We start from the raw sequence: 21686 nt of genomic DNA, 5'->3' as shown, positions 1-21686 counted from the left end.
TTTCAAGTTATTTGCATAATAAATTATGGATGTTAGCTAAAATATAATGCATGCTCTAATATACAGTGTTGTTGCTACATTTTGCTCTCAAGTTACTCAGGTTGAGTCATATTTACATTTTGCAAAAGTTTTGATTCACCAATCATTTCTTCATAATTTGTTTCCAGTGAGGCAGACTTTCTGGTAAATGAATGTGATCTTGAGCAATAGCTCCCCAGGTTCTCTGAAGGTCTTTGTTTTTTCACTCATTTTCAGCCCAGTCCTTGTACCTTATCATTGTCAGAGGAATTTCTTTCCTTTATTGTTGTTGATAACACTGATTGTTCAAGCACAAAAGCAGCTAACAGTGTTGTGTCTATATGTAACAGACAACTTTGTAAAGGATGAGTTTTAAATTGTATCTTTAGGTATTTTATTGCTAGTAGCCTGTCGTAAAAAGAAACAATCAAAATAATTTATTCCTATTTCTCATGTTGAATCTATGAAAGATGCCGAAGATGACAGAGCAAAAGAAATAGTATTTTTCCACCAAGAAGGTGGTTCCCTAAGAACTGTTAGCCAAAATTCATAAGGAAGGGAAAGTGGGAGAAAAGGCTGAGAAACCAAGTTATGAATTCAAATTTGTCATCAATATGTGCAGAGGAGGTCAAAAGAGAAGTGCAACAGTGAGTTTCTACAGCCATCTGTAAAACACGGTGGAGGCTCTGTACTTTAGACACTGTTGTTGGGAACCTTACAAAAAAAAACTTGTGGAATTATGAACACAGAAGAGTAGCATCAGGTTTAGATCCACTATTCAACGCCACCTGGAAATCATCTCATCAACAGCAGCTTTGTTTTTCAGCATGACAATGACACACAGTGTCAATGCACTAAAAGCATATCTGGATAGAAAAAGTGCAATGGAACATTATCGGTCATACACTGACCTCCCAAGAGCCCATAATTAAATCCTTGCAATTAAAGCAATGTGGGAACATCTCGACAGAGGATGGAGCAAAAGGCAGCCAACATCCAAAGGAGAGCTTTAAATGACCTTCAAGAAGCCCCGAGAATTATTCCTGAAGACTACTTAAAGAATTTCAAAGGCAGCTTGCCTCAGACCGTTCAGGCTTTGTTGAAGAATAAAGGTGGTCAAACCAAATATTATAAAACTACATAGTGTAAACTAAAAATACTTTCATTTATTCATCATACAATTTAACTGTAATCGTAGCTCTTTGTTCGTGTTCCTCCTTTTAAAGGTTTGTGTGTGGAAAACCAATATTTCCAGCGATGCAGTTGTTCCATAAACTTTTCTTTTGATTGATTTGACTTTTCTTTTGTCTTTTGATTTAAATGTAACATAGTTTAAATTCAATACGATTAAAATGAAATTGAACAAAACAAAGCGTTGCTTTAAAATTTATGTAATGACTGAAGTAATACTTCAGCTGTGAGCCTGTTAGAGCTTCACTTTATACAACGGTTTGTGCCGATCATACACAAGAGGTACCTCTTTGTTGAGCTTTGCCTGAGAATCGCTATCTCAAATGTCCACTTTACATTTTATTATATGGGAGTTTTCATAAAGAACCGATAGCAGGAGTAAAGGTTGAGGCCTTTAAATAAGCAAGTGAAAGAGACAGCATGCCTTCACACGAGAACAGCAGCTGTTTATCTAACTCGGTTAATTTTTGACAATGAAATTTAAACTGCAGCACTGGTGACTTTTGAAAAACGTGCTTGGAATAGAGGGAACCAGTCTGTCCTTTCAGGAATTTAATTTCTTTTCTCTCTGACTTGGGTTGCCAGATTCAAAATAAAGTATTAAGCACTTAAGTAGTATAATTAGGTCAATTTCTGACTTGATAAATGTCTAAAGTTACCTTGTGAAAGAAAACTGCAGAACTTATCGTTTGTCCTTCTACTGTAAGACATAAGATAGATTGTGTTAATCATGCACTGGTGCAGAAGACGACACATTCCCTGATTTTGTGTGTGTGTGTCTCTCCCCCTGCAGTTCGGACCAGAGAATGGATGAAAGAGTTCAGCCAAGTGTACGAGCAGCAGTATGCAGTCGCCCTCTTCAACAGCGTCCGCTTTGAGATAGAAGGAGGAGGAGGGACGCAGTCTCAGCTGCTTCACAGAAAGGTATGACACTTGGTCATTCAATGGGGAAAAAAAAACAAATAAAATAGTGGCCTCCACTGGACCCCCTCAGAATCTGTTTATATTTCTGAACATTTAATAAAGCCATGCAAAGCACAAGAGACAGCCAGGTGGAATAGAGCGTGGAGAGGTGGAGGTATGCTCTGGATAGAAGAGGAATAGAAGTCAGTAGAAGCAAGACAGAATGCATGTGTGTGAATGTGATGGAGACGCGTGAAACAGTCAACCATCCAAAGCAACAGACAGTGCTAAAGAGATGAAGAAGAGAGGAGAGCACAGGCAGGGTGGAGCAGGTGGAAACGAGTGTCAGGAAGGATATCAGCAAAAGTGAAAGAGAGGTTTACAAGATGTTAGTGAGACCGGCCATGACGTGTGGTTTGGAGATGGTGGCACTGACAAAAAGACAGGAGTTAAAGGTTTTATTGGGAGTGAGCAGGATGGACAAAGTAAGAAATGAGTACATCAGAGTTTTGGCATTGTTTAAACATGTACACAGGCGGGACAGCCAACAGACTTTGATGATGCACACAGTGCATGAATGAGGTCATCTTTGGGAATGTACGAGGACATTACCTAATGAGCAAGCCCCCTGCTTTATTTCTCAGCGGTCTTTGTGTTCCCTTTTATCTTTTTGGTCACTTGTTGAAGGCTGGATTTTTTTTTAAAATCCATGTTTTCTAACTCTGGAGGGAAGGTGGAGCACATTTTACACATGAGCAGAGGTGCTGTTTCTCTTATGCAGGTTCATCTTTTCTGGTCACTGTGTGGGAGTCAGCTGCTCGTGTGATCCAGCACACAGCAAGAAACTATCCTGTTTGAAAAGACTTTGAGTTGGACTAAATGTGTAAAAAAAACCCTCTAATATTTAACTGTAGTGGAATCTATTTGAATCCCCTTCCCATTTTTACTTGATTGGTTTCTGAGCTGATCGGGGACTTTTACCCTCTCACCCCCCACCACCAGTGACCCTGCCACAAAATCCACATAAAAGTCTGCAGCTATTAGCAAACAGAAGCCAAGCCATTTTATAATTATCATTATGTTTTGGGCCTACCGTTTCAGTCGCTCGGAAGCAGTAAGCCTTTGTTTTTTCTTCCTATCTGAGCAATTATTGTTTAATCCAACACAGGAAAACAAAGTGGGTGGTGTACATCCTTTTGTAAACATGTTTCAGTAAAAAATACAAAAGAAAAACAAAAAGAAAACTCCACCCTGTCACGTTTGGAAAAACCTGTTAAGCGTCAAGTTGATTAGTTATGGGAGATTGTAACAACACCCAGTTGTCTCAATAATGCACAGTATACACACCTGTTATATTTTGTATCCTAAAGTACAGTAACGCATGCAATCTTTTGTGTGTGCGTTTGCATTTTTCAGGACCCTCTGGCAGGTTGCACCATCTTCTCAGGGAGTCTGTTTCAGTACCTGGAGGAGAATCGGAAATGGAGGAACCGTTTTGTCTTTGTGCCCAAGGACTACACCATAAACCTCTATGAGAGCAAAGCTGTGAGTAAAGCTACTTACTGCACTAGACTTATGTCCGGTTAGACAATTTGGTCACCTGCATTAAAACCATTTCACCACCAACAGGCACACGAACGGGGACTGCACCCAAAATTAACCATCAACTGCGCCGGGTACAAGGCCCTGACGTCACTGGAGGAGTACATGGAGCTGATTAATAAAAGTCTGCCAGGTTAGAAAATAACACACAATATACAGTTGTTAGTCATCAAATTCTGAAATGACTAAGCCCGTTTTAAGATGCAAAGGGCTCAAAATGACTCTCTCTTTGGGTTTTTGTGGTGCTATGCCCACATTGTTTAAGAGTTGTCCACCACATTGGACATAATAAAACCATGGCTTGTAAATAAAAAAAAAAAAAGAAAGTGAATCCACCATCTGGTTGGTGAGTGCTTCCTGGAGGTTGCTGGCAGTCACTAGGTAAAATCAGTCTCAAGGAGCAGTGCTGTACTAAAAACCTCCTTATGATTGCTTTCGTCCCCAGCAGATTGCCACAAGAGCCCATAGTTTTTATTGAAGATGCAGATTTGTCCACAAATACATGCTAACTAGCCAAGTGGTAGTAAGACCAGATGGTAGTAAGTGCAAAAGTTCACCTTCAAAAGCGTGTCTCAGCCTTGCAGCCAACATGTTTCAAAATGTTATTTCTAGTAGTAGCATTGCTCCATTCACAGTTTCACTACCGCCCAGAGTTGCTGGTGAGCATTTGTAGCTGAGTCATCGTATTCAATGCAAACTAACCAACTGCAGTAATCTGCTAGCAGCCAGAGCAAGTGCAAAGAGGTATTTCTAACTTGTTGGGGAATACACATTTTTGCCTAGCAACTGGGGTTTCCCAGGAGTCATTGACTCGACTATAAGTCTGTGTGACTGGGACCTTATTCGTTTAACCCTATAATGTGACCATGATTGTCCGTACATCTATAATGGTGGAAAGTTATCGCACGATTAGCGTCACATGTCTACAAAAATAAATACTTATGTCATTAGTATCTTTTTCCCCCTCCACAGTTTGTCGGATTGTTATAATAATATTAAACATCATTATTTCCCTCTCCTAAAGTGCTTTTGAAATCTCAATTCATCATCTGGTCCATTGCAGGTGTCAAGGCCAAAGTGGGCAGTAGCCCATTCATCAAGTGTGCAACCGGGTTCCCCCTCATCCTGTGGCACCCATATGCCCGCCACCACTACTTCTGTGTGATGACCGAGAAGGAGCAGAAGAAGTGGCACGCTGTGCTGCAGGATTGCGTCAGAGACAGTAACAATGGTAACAATGCAAACACAAAGCAGCACATAAATCGGAAGCGACAGAAACGACTAGAAAGCCAGAGGCTGTGTGAAGTTAATGCAATTCGGATCCTATGTACATCTTCTGAGCATGAGCAGTGTGTTTCTCTCTCCACCTTGGCAAACCTCTCTTCCTCTGTACCTTTGTTGGCAGTTCAGATGAGGGTGTGTGTCACAGTGTGAAGCTTTTACATGCCATCTGAGTGAGCAGGTCGATCTGTGCACATGAAATGCTGAAGGAATGGGGTGTATTTGTTTTGTAAATGTTGTTGCCATTGGATCAGATCTACCCTCTGTGCATCATTTACAGTCAAGATGAGCTTCTGAAACCAAATGCTCAAATAGTAGACAACATTAGAAACACAAGAGAAACAATTCTATCTTTGAGAGAAAAGTAGCTTTCTGGTTTGTTTTCTAGGCTATTTTTGATGGTTGAAGTGCAGAATATCACATAGTATTGCCATTTCATTTTTTAACACATTAGCAAATTTCTACATTATGCTTTCTAAAGAATATTGCCAAATCATGCTTAAGTATAAGGTCAGCCCCAAAAGTCCCATTCCAATTACTTTGTGCCTTAAGGAAATGGATAGGTACAACGTGTGTGTACAACTTAAGGGCTAACACAAAGCCACAAAAGACAGAAAAACACAACTACTGCCAGTTTAGAATAATTGGATGTCCTACGCCTCAACATGCATGTCAGAAGAATTTCGAGTACTCTGAGGAAACGCAGCTACAGGGAAGACTAGCTAACTAAAGCTAACCTATACCAACGTGCTGCTGCCCCAATTCATTTGTGAAATATTTGTAGTTAGCCTCAAGTTTCCAAACACTGTAACTCATTTGTCACTATTTAGAATGAATTAATGAATAAGTTGAACTGAAACTCATTGTTAAATGAGAAATTTCACCACTAAGACATTACAATACAGTTGCTGCCTTCACTAAGATCCTTTTCATAGCTTTTGTTTGAGCTTTATGGTGTTCTGGAGGATACAGCACTGTTGGCACTTTTAGCATTTCATTTCACAGTCAAAGGATCAATTGTTTAATTAGGGTGGAGGACTCCTTTTCATATTAGTTTCTTTCTTGCAAAGGTGTGACTCATGTGTCATTGTTATTAAGACCTAGATGAGACATCCTGGAGGATGTGCAAACAACGGTGTAATACATTTTTGTGTGTGTGTGTGTGTGTGTTGCAACACTTGGCTTTCCAGGACTATTTTGAGATTTACGTTTTGGAAGCACCGTGATATAAATGACCCGCCTTCTTCCAATAGCTAATTTGCACATTGGCTGCAAAGTCGAGCTCTGATTGGCAAGAGGAACACGGGCACCAGTTTCTGTGGCATGACTGCACGTGTATGCAGTCTTACATTCAGTGTGCCTCACTTGAGATGAGATTTTTTATTTTTTTAAAAATGAAAAATACAAACTTGAACGATTTACTGCTGCACTGAAAGTGATCTAGCTTGTTTGGATCCTCTCGGTTGGTAGAGCATGCAGTTAAGTTGTCCCTACTTGTGTTTTAAGTAAGTAAGTGCATTGATCACATTAGGTGTCACTGTGATAATCAAGTCACCTGCATCAAATCACTCAGCACTTACAGAAAGATGCCAGTCACCCGTGTGTATAGTTTGTACAGCTGTATCCAATGCAACTTAAACAGTTCTGCGTCACGATTAATGCAACTAAACTTCGTTCACAGAATTTAAAATACTAAATAAATGGCGCCAAGGTCATCACTGGGCTGACAAAGTTGCTCAACCTGATTCAGTTTCTTTCAGGCTTGGCAGAAGAGCCAACCATGTTGCATGAATTTAAGCGTTGTGCTTAACCACACAGTACGATGCTCACAGCTGTTAGCATTTGTATTCATTTAAATACATCCAGTGCGTGATGTATTTAGTTTCTCTGTACCTTCTGTTCCAAAAAAAGGAATTAGAAGTCAGCAACTGACTTTTTTGATCAACTCTGTACCAACTCACCTGTTACTCCCAAACACTGCCTGTCTGGGCATGCTCAGTAAGTGTCAGAGTCTTTGCCGCACATTCCAAGGTTGGGCTTAGCGAATATGTTGTAAGCAGCACAGGGTCCCCGTGGCTGTTAAAGGTAACCTCGCTGCTCTTTGGGTGTGTGAACTTGTATTCATGTTTTTTCTGCTTTGTGCACACATACTGCTTCACTTCAGTGCTCTGAGGACAACCAGATGGCATAAAAGACTCTGCTTGGGAAGAAGGATATATGGTTTTCTGACTTGACCTTTGCCCTTTTAGTTCTTAGTATTCTCATTCAGTCATACAAATAGACAGTAGTTAAAGGTCTCTCTTTGACATATTTGAAGGTAGGGTTTACATGTATGTACTCAAGTTTGAAATTATGACCGATTTAGGCAATTAAGCATAAAACAGACCGTATTAGTCACGGTACAGAGGATAAAAGGGTATCAGCATAGATACTACATGCAAAGCTGTCCTTAACGGAACACAGACACCATTCAGCTGGCTTTGATAAGCGGAAACCACAAGTTAAAATGTTCACGCTGACACACCAAAGGCATATTTGAATGCACTAAAGTTCTTGTTGCTTTAGCTCTAACAATTCTCCTATAAAACAATTGGGTACTGTTTTGCATCACCTTAACAGGGTGATTTGCAAAGCACCCTGCTAATCAGCTCCTCTAACAGGTGACATCATCACCAGCACATGTCATTGGTCAGCATTTTAAGCTCAGTATTATACTACTATGCTGCTGAGAGATGGACCTACAGCAGCTGGATGTTCTCACTGTGTCAGAGAGGCTAGTGATGTAATGTGTGCATGGATGAAACCAAAAGCTGGTCTGAACATGTTAAAGTGACTACACACCAGTCACTTTGACACATTTTACACACCAGTTCTGCTACCGAGATGGGATGTGGCAATTCACCCTTATAATTGAGCTATCGCTATAAGAAGTCAGCAGCTAGGCATGCTTTCAGGCATGTTGTCAGTTCATTCATTTTAAATCACAGAGTTCCAAAGTTAAACGGGACCCATACCATGTAATTATGTTCCTGATTTTCTGTCATACATCTGTACTTTTAACGATGGTGGAGGCCGATGCTAAACATGGAACTAAGGCACACTGTGGCATTGCCACCTAGCTGTTGTTTAAACCTTCAGTGTATGAGGGGCAGCCAATAAGATGAGGTTGAAATTTGGTGCCATCACTGACATCCAGTTAAACTGCATAAAACTAAAACCTCAGGACTTAAAGATTTATTTTAAAGACACACTTAAATGTGAGAGTTTGGGCTTTTCTGGAAAGGAAACCAAGCCAACATTTCAGTTAAGTGATAAAGGAATACAAAAAGAAATCTGTGATAAGGAAAAAAGGACAGAAAGTCAGGGTGTAGAAAAGTGAGGAAAGGGTCAATTCAATCTTTACTTCAAAAGAGTATGAGAATAAAAATACAGGGATGGAAATGAGCATGAGAGGTCCGCTTTAAGGTGTCACGTCATGCACTCAAATGTAGTGTGCAACCACAGTCTGGGTCCTCGAGTTTCAGGAAAGAACTGTCCCTGCCCCCACTCCACTGTAGTTATCCTCATAGAGAGTAAAAGGTGATAATGACTGAAAGTGGACCTGGTAGAAGACCACCCTATGTAAATCCAGAATTTTATTTTTACTACACTAGTTAGAAGCAACTAAAAGCACTTTGACCTCATCACCATTGGTCTCAGTTTATAATTTTACATTATTTTTGCATCTCAATGATTTTAATGCAAATCAAGATATTTCCTGATAATTCAAATTATTATTTCATCCCCAAAGTGGTTTAGTTTTGTTGCTGTTTGACCTGCAGAAAGCTGTCCATGCTGCAGGGAATCACAGTCATATAGTCAAAGCCTGCTTCAAGCTTCCCGCTAGAGAACCATCAACTCTCCACACCCACAGCCTCCAAAACCAGTCAGCCTTCCTCTGCTCTGATCCACAGACCACAGACTAATTAACTGAACAAGAACAGACCTACAATGGGAAAATTCAGAGAACAATAAATCCAGGTTTATAACTTAAGTAGAAGTTAAAGTAGAAGAGCATCGCGCTTCTCTGCATGCAGTGTAGTTCAAAATAGAGGCATAATGGATTACATGGCACTGTTACCGTACATCATGCTGTGCCAACATGCAAAATGAACAAACGCAAGGCCTCCTGCATTCACTGCTGCTAGCCTCAGGAGCTTAAAATGGCATGTTAGGACCTATTCAGTCATGGTTGTGAAGTCTGCAGCTGATGGTATGTTTCAGCGGGTGTTTACTGTACTGTGGGTTTGGCTGGTTCCACGGGTCTGCACCATATGGGGAAATCCTACTCATGCATGTCAGTGGAAGCAGCAGCAGCAGCAGCAGCACTTTGACTCAAAGGAAGAAAGGAAATGTTGGAAAACCTCTTTATTCTGAAGCCAGGTGGTCTGAAGATGAAGTCTCAGATCATCTTTGACTTGTCGAATAAATAAAAAGAGAGACACATTTGTCAAGATGAAGGCCTGGGAACTCAACTCCTGGCTTCTGCTACAGTCCCGTCAACCAGAGCATGGTGAGAAAGGCAGGGAGGGGAAATGCCTTAAATAAAAAGAGCGTGGTAAGTGCTGCCACATGTGCTATTTATACACAGTACACATACACACACAGACACACAGTGCAGAGAAACTCTAATCTGCTCCTTGATCTAGCTTGGTTCAGACACATGGCGAATGTGTAGCGGTTTACTGGCCTGGCAGATTGTCCAGAAATATTTCTTCTTTCTCTTGGCACCAACAGGACATTTCTCTTTTCCCAACAAACTGGGAATGCAGAAAATTCACTTTTTAAGCAAATCACACTGGTGATGTGGTCCCAGTGCATGCCTTTAAATAATAAGAATAATACTTAAGGGGGCAAAAAACCTGCCATCTATTCTTTAACTTCATCTGGTACGCATTTGTTTAGCTGCTCATCCTGAATGGGGTGTGTTCTCATTACTGTTAGCAGGCTAAGAGGAGTTGACCAGAACGTCAGGGATGTATTAGCTCATCCTTCATGATCTATCGCAGTTCATGTGCAGTTTAATTTCCTGTTATGTGTGAAGAACAGAAAGAATGTTACAAGTTTTGTTGCCATCAGTTGGCTTTACAAACAAATTCAAATAGTTTGAAATTAGAATCACTGAGAAGTCAAGGAGGTTCGCAGTCAGTCATGCCCAGAACAAATGAATGTCATTTTACTAAAACCTTACCATTGCTCTTGAGGGGTGGTGGCTTTTGTGAATTCTGGAAGGACAGACTGATGACAGATGCCTCACATTCGCATGAGCTCATTGAATGATCTAAAAATAACGACATCATGACTCAGACATATTTCAGATTTCTTGCTATGAGGTAGGGCAGATAAGACTGTGTGTAGGATGTACTGAAATATCTAATGATCTGTGATACAGTAACATTAGGGACTGTATTGAGATGTAGCTTCTCCAATGTCCCAGTGAGGGAGCCATTTTATTATTGGTTTCTACCAATATTGTGACAACGCGTCTCATATAAGTGAACACTGGGGCAAGTTTTTAAACATAATTAATGAGGTACATTTTGCATTTACCACCTACAGAATTTAGGTAAAACTTTCACCAGCAGGGGCAGCATTTCACACATGGGTGTGTTGAGATGTTCTCACCTGTGTGCTGCTATTTAACTGCCATTTCTTTGAGCAACCCTCATTTCCTCAAGGGGCTTGGTGTTTGGCCAGGGGATAGTTGTAGATAGGAATATGCTGGTTAAATAAAGGTTACCTTGACTCACTACACCATCTGGTGGTACAGATCAGTATTACACAAAAGTACAGCCTGGTTCAACCTCAGCTAATATCTCTTCGACGCAATACATAAACACTTTTGGCAAAGTTAAGGCAATCGTAGCTTTGTCAGTCATTCTTTTGGTAGTTTGTTACTCTGGATTTAAACAAAACACACATGTACCTTTAAAAAAAACAAAAAACCAAGGCAGCGGGTATGATGTCACCCGGTTGATGACTGAGTAACTACAAGTTGTGTGTCTTATACTTTTGAAGAGTTGCTCTAAGCTGAACTAGGGGACAGTTAAATATCAGGTGCAGCATAATAAACACCTGTGCGCGCTTATCTAACCATCACCCAGAAGGGAATGCAGCTTTATCTTTCAACAGCATGCTGGCTGTAGAAGAAAAACTGAAATGTGAAAGAAAAAAAGGACCCTACTTCATCTCTGGATCATGAATGCCATTTGTTGTTAATTACCTTATTTTAACCGTGATGTGAAAATGTTTGACATTAAAAATTACTGCTATGAGCATGGCCTGGGATCAGATGAGCAGAATGACCCTAGTCTGTTTTTAACAATGGGAAAAACTGGAGCTCGTGGGGAAAAACCCACACATGTACATGAAGTCCACACAGAAGGGCCCTACATTTCAACCCAGGGCCCTCTCAGTGGCTAATCACTGAGCTTTAAAAGGCCAAGTGGCTAGTTATTATCGCTACATTAACATTTTATGGGTATGATTACAGTTGCTGTATAAAATCTAGCATTCTTTTTTTACTAATTTAGGGTTGTCTATTTGAAAAATATCCATTTTGCTTTATCACATCATATTTTTTGCAATTGTAAACATGATCCAGATATTTTTTGTTTCATCTGTGAATGCTTTTTCACATCTAAACAACAACAAAACTTTACTGATTTTGTGAGAAAGGAATATTTGTATTATTTTGGTATGAAATTGTGACAAGACAAGCGACAGGCACACCATTGAGTTTGTCGGGCGAGTGTTGAAAACTTCCAAGCATCAACTACGGAAAAAGAGGAGGAGCTTGGGTTTCAGAGGGAGTCACTGAATCACTATGATGACTGCTACTTCTGTTTAGTCAATATTTCTGGATACAGTTACAAAACTAAATCATCTATCAGTTACTCTGACTTGAGACCTGTGCTGCATTCAGATGAAATAACACCTCCCATATTTACCAGCATAGTCTGGCTGACTTTGAAGATCAGTATTCTAGTAGCCTTATGTTCTGTTCTTATAAATGAATGACGACACTGTTATGTTGATGTTGAAGGTCTTTTGGGGTCAGTGGGTTGTGAGGAAGGCGAGTGGAGGCTGTTCAATTATAGCTGAAACGCCAGCCTAACATGTGTCCTACTGCTCAATGGCAACTACTTTACATCCGAGGTTATTCTGTCCAGTTAAAATAAACCTTTTGTTTATCATTGAATCAACCACTTTCTTGAAAACAGCAGAAAGTATTTTTCCACACGGCGACAGTTATCACCTGTCTGGTAAACCATAAAACAGCGTTTCATTGCATTTCACATCCTAAAGACGGCTTGCCACCTGTCATCGCAGCCATCTTAACTTAGTGCCACCATTGTGCTTCTAGCTTCAGTGCCCAATGACTTCTCATTAAAACATGCGCCAAAACAAACCAGCGACCCTGGCCCTCAGCTTTTCATCAGAATTTGTTCGCTGAATGCTTCCTGTCTGGCTCTGCCCCTCCCCCTCCTCACTCCTTCTTGGTAACTTCCTGTCTTTGTCAACCTCGTCTGAGTCAGCCACAGAAGAAACACTCACATGGGGATGGTGGGCCTTGTGCACTGTAGACTTCACAGACAGCAGTTCACTACTCAGGAATGCTCGGGCTAACAAACCATTCATCCATTTGTAGAACAGGACACTTTGCTACTTTGGTTACCTCATTACTGACACTTCAAGACAAGTCAGCGTCACGGAAACAGTAGGAATAAACACTGGGAAAGATGTTTTGACAGGCTCCAGTACACAGACAGATCTTGACAATGTTACACAGTAATACAGTTAAGACGTCACCTGATTTTTAATATATTAATGGTTGTAATGGCTGAGTTGGCACAACCTGCAATCATAAACATTATTGGTATAAATTCTACTGGCACAAAGGTCAGCATGTAAACATGAGGAAATTCTTCTATTTTTTTTTCTAATAAAATAATGTTTATTCAGCTGATCTTTCCCTTAAGCTGAACACTGGTGTCAGCAAACATGGCCTTTAATGTACACCACCAAGTTTGTGCAGACTTAACAATGAATGCGATGAAACCTGATAGACTTTAAAAGCCAATATATATTTTTTATAAAGTTTTTTTTAGTTTTTTTGTTACAAAAGGTGAAAAAACTAAAATATCAACACAGATATTTAGATATTTTATGCAGTTAGTACATGCATAGTTTTTAAAAAGTCATGGAGCATTTAGGGTTGATCATTTTATTAGAAAATTCTATATAACTGCAGTATATCCATTTCAAATAATGTGATAAATACTAGTTGGTTTTGTCATAAGTAATAGTACCAGACTTTGATCATGTTTAAATATTTAAAACTAAAACATAAAAAAAGAACAAATTATACTTTTTTTAAATGTATTTTTTTCCAATCTTGGCTCAATCAAGTAAAAGTGTTTACATGTTCTGAGTCAGGAAACACTACCTTGCAGGAATGGGGTCAGCTTAACCCACCACACCTTGGCTCCACTGATGATGCAGAAGCAGCAGACAGCAGGCTTTGGATATTCTGGAAAGAAAAGTTGTGTTTGGGCTAAAGGCCACGTTGATTTTCTGCACCATGTTGTAGTACAAAGTGGTGTTGCTTGAAAGTAGAGCCAAGCTGTAGCACAACTTTAGCCGATATCTTGTCAACATAGGTGTTTTTGACAAAGTAACAGCAGTTGGTTCTTCACATTCTGTTTTAATGAAACATTCTGTGATATTTTGAAAGTATTTTTAAAGACAGAAATTTACAATATGTAATTTTAATGAAAGCCTAGTTGAAAAAAAAAACTGTAAATCACTTTAATTACAAAGGACTGCTTCTTTCTTGTTGGTAACAGAGAAAACACAACTGAAACATTGGTCACTTTTATTGAAAGGGGGAACTGCTCTGAATAACAAGCTGCTAATTACAGGGATGTTTTATTCCACACACCTGTTTATACTGTTGTGTGGGATGCATGACTTTCCGCACTCAGTCCTTTTATGCTCCGACCTTGACAATAAGTGAGAGAAGCCGCGCTTGACTTCAGCTCCGGGTGTATTTTCATCACACCAGCTACAAGATAAGAACAAACTTCCTAAAAAATGCACGCATGTGGCCGAGTGCTTTCTGAGCCGTTTCTATTGTCCTGTCAACTGCGAGGGGCTGTAACCATAGCAACCATATGAATCTGTCCTTCAACAAACCAGCTACTTCCTGTTTTGAGAGATGACACACTCCAGGAACCGTGACTGAATATACCGCTGACCAAAATTAGACTCCCAGACTGTCCCACAGAGTGACTCAGATGTGATGGAAACGGTTTTTGTTGGTGTTGCAGAAACTGTTGCGATAAAGCAGCACCACACCCTTTATTCTGCACTACAAAGACATCATCCATCACCCAATTACTAAGACACTTTTCAGTCTGCTGAGTATTCTCATGAATAGAGAAAGGATGATATCTTTTTTTCTCAACTTTTGCCCATTTCTTCCCTGCCCCCGACAGGTCTGCCAGAGAACTGCACTGTTAAGACGCCGGCATTCACTGACGCTGTGAGACTCCACAGACAAGCCCAAGGACAATACGGGACCTGGGATATGATGTGTGGAACACCACCACAGGTTAATCACAAATAAATCACAATACCACACACTTCCACAGCACCTACAATGAGTTATAGATATTTTATATACTTTGTGACAGTAAATAGTGTGAGCAGATAGACTAAAGTCCTTGTTCTGCTCTGGAGAGTCACTTTGAGCTGCGGTACCACTCTGACCAGAACCTTCAACACACAGAACTGGTTAATGTGCTGGGAAACAGAACAAGGACTACTGGCAGTCCAAGAAGCCTATAAGACTGTTTTTGGAGAGGATGTGGAAGACTGGCACAAAAGTAACTAGCAGTAGGGAAAATATTTAGGCCTGAGGCTAACTGCTTAATCACTAGTAAGTGGATCGTGGGCATCCTTCTCTTAAATAGATTAAAAATGCTGAATGAGTCACAAAATGCAGTTGGGCAGCAGTCAATATACCTGGCTGACTTGTCCAAGTCAGACATTATCCCATAGTTTTATTTGGCCCCCAAAAATCAGGTGTTTCGATGAGTGGGGTTTATTTTTTAAATCATTTTTGTTAAAATGGCTTTTGTCAAGTCAGGCAACACAGAAACTAACTGCTGAAAATGCTGACCCGTAATCATAAACTTTTTGTACACCACGTAATGCCACAACCTGGGTAAACCCTTTACCAGTGGCTGACATTGCTTGTGGATGTTAAATTAACATAAATACATGTGAAAAAACTCCAGCCGGGGCACAAAGAATGAATGATAAGCGCCTCATTTCAGGAAGTTTAACTCTGCTCACAGATTCTGTCAGGGAACAGTTTTCCGGGGCCACACCTTAATTTCTTTCTGTGCCGCTGCTCTGACACCAACTCAAAATAACAAGACTGCTGCAGGTTATGGTTAAAAGACATTTTCAGGAGCAATTAAGCTTTCTCTGCGAGTAGCTCAGAGTGCAGGTCAGGGCTATAGGTGAAGCTGTTGAGAGGCCACGATGACAAATGAAACACACACCCTCTCCTAGCATCAGAGAGCAAGAATGCGCCTACACAAATCCTTCAAAGAGGCCAAAAACACCTCAACCCACATACCAGCAATTACAAGGACCTAGTCTCAGTCTTTGCCAGAGCCGAGTACAGCCCTGTGTTTATGGCAGCCACCTTTTAGCTATAAACACTTTCAGTCTAAATGTCAGTTTAATATTTAGTTTTCCTGAACATTACAGTGTTTACTCCATGCCACATGGACACTGAATAGAAATGTGATATAGATGTAGGTTGGGCTTTTCTACTGTTAAGGGGCCAAATGTTCCTTTTATTTCAGTCTAACAGAGACGCTGGCATTAAGGCTCATGCACGTAATGCTACAAATACTTTGGATAAACATCTATAGGGAATTAAGAGAGAAATACAGCCAGTTTATGCAACCACTTTTATCCTTTGCTACAAAAACCAACCATAAAATAATTCTGAAAAAAAACCTTTAACACAGTCAGTGCCTCCAGGTAAAATTTCCTCGTTGTTCCATTATGTAAAGTTCAACGTTTTCAGGCCTAATATCCAAGTAGAGATGGAGCACCATGGGTAATACAAAGGAATCCTTTGTATGGGTTCAAATGTTTTCTTAATTGAAACAGATGGCAGGGTTATGTCTCCAGGGTATTTATTGAGATGTAGTCAATCATTTTTCTGATTCCTATTATATAGCTTGGCTTTTTACATTTATTAGAAGGGAAAATAATGAAGCAAACACTCACCAGTACTTCTGTGGTTATGATTAAACTTCCACTAATAAAAGCCATGCACCGTGATGCCAAACGGGCTGTTTGAATTTTCTAAAGCAACTTAAAAACATTAACTTCTACTTAAGACCAGTGTTGTCACTGAGCCAGTAGGAAATGTCTCAGAGGGGGAGGGGGGGGGGGGGGTGACAAAATCTGCCCCAACACTCATTATATTCAAACAATCCAAGTAGCTGTGTGAAAACAAGCAGTGAATGCAGCACACAGGTAGCTGGAAGCGGCATTAACAGAGAACCATCAACAAGCCTTAAAGCATGAAACAGGCTCACTGGGGAAATATAAGTTGACCATAACTGAGCCATTGTCATTGTTATTAGTGGTGTGTGCTGTTAGCTTTATGGTTTACTTGCAGGCCTACAAACGCAAACAGAGGCAATGAATACAGTTTGCAAGCAAACATTTACTGACCTCGTTGAACTCATGGAGGCACAGAGAGCCTAAAAAAACCCTCCAGGTGTCGTTCAAACTTCACTGGTGATACAGCCAGAACATCAAACCAGTTCTCCCACAGAACAGGCCTCCAGCTCATATTGCTGGAGGACTAACTCCTCAATGAAATGCTACGTTAGCAACAGCAGATTAGCATAAAGGATCAAATCAGAGGGGCAGGGCTTTAGTGGTTTAAATTCAAGGCCTTTCACAAAAGGGCCAGAGTTACCATGGTAACTAATTGCAGGTATTAGTTACGTCTAGACTAGCTATGAGGGTTTTGATTTGTACTGTATTTCAAATATTTCTCTGGCAGTGTGCTAGTGCTAGTTTTTGGCAGCATCCCTTTAAAAATATCCAATTTTAACTTACTACAGTAAATATAGAGACAAACATGGAATAATGCTTGTACTAGCTTGTACTTGTAATTTTGACTCCGACTGCCTCATCTCGCTCTGGTTTATGAAATTCGGGCTACATCTGACCTGCTGTCGCACTTTATACGTGACTGCATTTGTATCCCACATTTTAACCAAAGACGCAGACAGAACAGCAGTTGAAATAACAGTTAACAGTTTGAACCGTTATTGCGACAGAAAAAGCAAAGACCTTTACTTTCCATTAATGCTTGCTGTACTAAGAGGATAACTTCTTTCATTTTAATCTTGATATCAGTGAGCCTGTTTGAGGTTGAATAGGGTCGGCTTTTATGGCCTTGTAAATTTAAAGTCAAGTTATACAGTGAAGGATAACATATCAGCAATCAATAGAGCAAATATACTACAGGAAAAAAACGCTGCTGGATTTCGGGCTACAACATATCTGTTATTTGTAAAGCCCGCTGCGTGGAAAATCTTTGCTGCTTTTGTCTGGCTGTTCATTACCCAGCAACATAGCCATCATCAAATATTTAGTTTAGCTTAGTTAAAGCATCATGGAGGATCTGAGCTTCATGAGTGTTTGTCAGTTGTGAGGGCAGTGCCAGTAAAAGCAGCCTTCCTGCCTCCCAGTGTCCCACTGTGTTCATGTAGCCATACAGGAAAGAGGAGCTTATTTTTAGGCTCAATTTTTTTGTTTTTCTTTAGCTGGTCGGCATATAGTAACTATATCATCATGTTAGCTGTGGACAGGCAGATGATTTCATAACTCATAGTATGACATTTTTGCAAGTCAATCTAATTATAAATCTAAAAGCATTTATTCTACGTGTTGTGTGTGCGCAGATTTTGGCTAATCTGGTGATGGAGACCCTCCACCCTGACATAAGAAACATGATTGTCCCTCGCCTGAAGGGGAAGATGCAGCAGAGGCAGAAGAACTGGATGCTGGTGAGTTTCTGTCAATCTGTACAGTAAACTTGTAAAAAACACACAAGTCAACCTGTGCAAACCATTTATGCTCTTGAACTCCTCCAGATATCAGATGCCGTGTACAAGCAGGTGTTGACTCAGACCACCGGGCAGTACCAAGCTCTGGTTGAAGCCTGCGAGGCCCAGAGAGGCCCACTAGACGCCAGGCTGCGGACCGATATGGACCAGATCATCACATCTAAAGAACATGTCAGCAGCAAGATCCGAGGTATCAGCAGGAAGATATTCCAGTTTCAGCTGTCACAGACATAAAAAGTACCCCAGCTAGATTTCCATACACTGCCTCAGTTTACATCCTCACTCGTGTGTATGCAGGATGCTGTTGAAAATGGTTCACTCGGTACTCGCTGTGACTTGACACGTAACCCCCTCGATCACAGATGTGTGCTTTATTGTTCGCCCACTATTTGACTCTGTGACATGTAGCTGTGGATTCTCTGAATCAGCGGTTTTGGCAGAGAGGAGTGATTAGTCTGATCACCGCATGCTCAAAATTCTGAAAACCCTTTTTGGACATTTAGTAACAGGTCCTGTAACTCTGTAACTAAACCTCCCTCCTTAGCAGGCATTTTCCACTTCTTCTGGCGTTTGCACATTGTTGTCATAGCTTGTTTTGCCCACTGTAACTCACATATTGTTTGGCGTGCTGAGCTTTAAAGCAGCAGAGTACCCGGTCTTTGGCGCAGGCTGGTTGTTTCCTTCGTGTGTACCATTTCCCACTGAGCTCCCACTAAGTGGAGGAACTGCATTCCTTCACCAGCACTGCAAAGGCCATTTCTGACTTTGTAAATCAACTGAGCAAAATAACAAAGGGTTATGTAAGGGATGTGAGGCTTATGCATGGCTTCATCAGGTGTAACTGTAGCTATGATTTATTTTTATATTTATATTTTTTAGCATCTGCAGTTGCATTGCGTTACACTGGGTAGAAAAACCATAAAAACAAAAGGTGTGGCCCTTCCATGGAAGCAGCATTAATGTGTTTACTTAAATGTCACCACATGCATACCAACCATTTCAACGACCAAATAATATCTCTGATATTGACTTTCTAGCACAGCTCATTTGAAGTTGGTGCCACACCTTTGTTTTTCTTGTCATCAGCATGCGTCGCTTGTTTACAAGCTTCAGTAACTAACTAGTTTTTCCCCCTTCTTCCATCCTTCATCTATTGCTTCTGTTGTGCAGCTCTAGTGCTGCCAAAAGCAGAGCAGATCCTGCGGACCAACATCCAGCCCTACATCAACTCCATTTTGGAGGCGCTGATGGACCCCACCAGCCGAGGTTTTGCCGAGGTCAGGGATGTTTTCTTCAGGGAGATGGTGGAGATAAGCAAGAACTCACTCAACGGAGGGGGCAAAGAAAAAATGGGAGAGGTTAGTGCCTGAAAAGGCATGTCCAACCTGCGTTATCCTAAATCAGAAGTCAGCCTTTTGTTGTTAACTTTCCCTCCTTGGGTCAGTTGCACTCACCACATTGCTCTTCTCTCTCTTTCTTTCAGAACATGGAAAGGCTGTCAATGCTTGCCTTCCATCCAGTGAAAATGCAGAGCTGCTACGAGAAGGTGGAAGAGCTCAACCTGGAGGGACTGCAGCAGAGGTTCGACGTCTCCAGTCCATCTGTGTTCATCAGCAGGGCTCAGATCCTTATGAGGGAGGTAAGATGCAACAACCCTCCTCTGTAATATGATGGGAAATATTAGTTTTAATCACACACTCCTGTCAGGATCTCTGACAACACTCCCTGCTCCTCAGTAAGCTATAATACAGCAGCATCCTCACTACCTCTGCTGAATTGTCTACCGCCACCTGCTGGCCAAAAAAAAGAATATGCAATTTGAATCTGAGTTGTGGCACACCTAACCTTTTTATAATGATTTCATTTTGACAGCAAATGGACAATGCAGTGTACACATTTGAACAGCTGCTTAACCAGTCCTTAGAGGCCCAGGGAGACAGTGACATGTGCAAGATCACCCAGAGATGCCAGGACCGAGTTCTCAAGGTAAAACACGAACTCATGGAAAGATCAAAAGAGGAGACGGTCAAATAAACATATATATTTTTAAAAATGATTCTTATATTGCTCACAGTTTTCAGATTAGATATTCCAGGAAAAACCTGTTTGTGTTAATGATGTTTGAGTCGATCAAAGTTCAAATGAACTCAAAGCAGGTTAATTTGATGACTGTCTAAAGAGGAGTGGATTTTACAGCAGCACAGAATAAGTGTTGAAAGGTCTGAATCGCTAAAGGTAATTCATGTCCTTAAGCTATGTTTGTGTTTCTGGTTTTTCCTGTCAGAAATATGACTACGACAGCAGCACGGTGCGCAAGAAGTTCTTCAGGGAGGCTCTGCTGCAGATCATCATCCCCTACATGCTGCAGCAGCTCGCGCCATCCTGCTCACCTGTGAGTAACACTTGAAATAAAAGTGAATGAACTGTCTTACAAACTTTTCCTTACATATAATTACATATAATTTATGGGATTTATAGGATAAAAACTGTAAATAATAAAACACAAGCGGCATACAGTATATGAGTGGGTTGCAAAAGTAGAAAATTTAGTACCTATGAATCACCAAAGCAGCAAATGTACATTTGAGGAAAAAAGGCAAAATAAACAGTTTTTGCAAGTGCATAAATATAGAGTTCATAGGGAAAATAAACAAAAATAAAAAAAAACCTGTTGTCATCCTGTTTCCCCATCCTATTTACTTCATCAATATGATGCTTGTGTCTAATCTAGAACCAGTCCCATGACTACCAAAAGAAATTCAGTGATTAATCCGTCCTGATTTTTGTCTCACAATAGCGTTCAGTTTCAAAACTTGAAGACTAGTTCTTATAAATCACTTAAAGAACAGGTTTTGAACTGGCACCAGAACTAGCGACAATCACTGAATCACGTTGGTGGAAAAAGAGGTAGCGGCTGCCCAGTAGGCAGACGTGTTTCTAAAAGGAATTTTTGCCATGAGTAATGCTTGAAGCTTTTTTGTGAGCTGAGCAGTTTTCAGTCATATTTCAGCCCAGCCCAGAGAACAAAATGACTGTCTATTAGAAGTTAGTGAGGGGGATCTCCTCCTCTGCAAACCTTTGGAGTATCCCAAAAACTGCTGCAATGGTCATCAAAAGATGTCTTTACTGATAAAATACGGACTCGTCATTAAGGGTGCAGGGAGCACGTAAATGTCGTCTTTATGAGGGAAAAAAAGAGTTGAGGATGCATTTAAAGAGCATTTTTGAGAGTTATGATTTCAGCCTCACCTGCTGACCAACTAAAAGGATTGGTGCTAGAAACGACATCTTGATCTTATTTGAATTCTGTTTCCTTAGGAGCTGCCTCGTTTCAAGGAGCTAATCTTTGAGGACTTCTCGTGTTTTCTGTTGATAGAAAATATGTTTGAGGAAGTGGTGCTGCAGTCTGTCTCCAAAGACATAATGATGGGTAAGGGCCAGGATCAAGATTTAGAAACAGTTTTCATGATGATG

At 40.6% G+C, this 21686-nt stretch overlaps 1 protein-coding gene across 1 annotated transcript in view; it reads left to right on the top strand.

Moving 5' to 3' along the window:
• Positions 1-21686, top strand: part of niban2a (niban apoptosis regulator 2a) — a 29957-nt gene that overhangs the window by 5080 nt on the left and 3191 nt on the right. Inside the window, exons 2-13 of the mRNA XM_085166186.1 lie at positions 2003-2133; positions 3529-3657; positions 3742-3847; positions 4778-4945; positions 14535-14650; positions 18048-18152; positions 18240-18402; positions 19383-19570; positions 19696-19851; positions 20085-20198; positions 20497-20604; positions 21531-21642. Coding sequence (XP_085022312.1) covers positions 2003-2133; positions 3529-3657; positions 3742-3847; positions 4778-4945; positions 14535-14650; positions 18048-18152; positions 18240-18402; positions 19383-19570; positions 19696-19851; positions 20085-20198; positions 20497-20604; positions 21531-21642 — 1596 coding nt within the window. The remainder of the gene's footprint in view (positions 1-2002; positions 2134-3528; positions 3658-3741; positions 3848-4777; positions 4946-14534; positions 14651-18047; positions 18153-18239; positions 18403-19382; positions 19571-19695; positions 19852-20084; positions 20199-20496; positions 20605-21530; positions 21643-21686) is intronic.

Source organism: Neolamprologus multifasciatus, chromosome 7 (genome assembly GCF_963576455.1).
Source record: "Neolamprologus multifasciatus chromosome 7, fNeoMul1.2, whole genome shotgun sequence".
Classification (NCBI taxonomy): Eukaryota; Metazoa; Chordata; class Actinopteri; order Cichliformes; family Cichlidae; genus Neolamprologus; species Neolamprologus multifasciatus.
The sequence above is the reverse complement of the archived record's forward strand: the minus strand, read 5'-3'. Positions and strand labels throughout refer to the sequence as shown.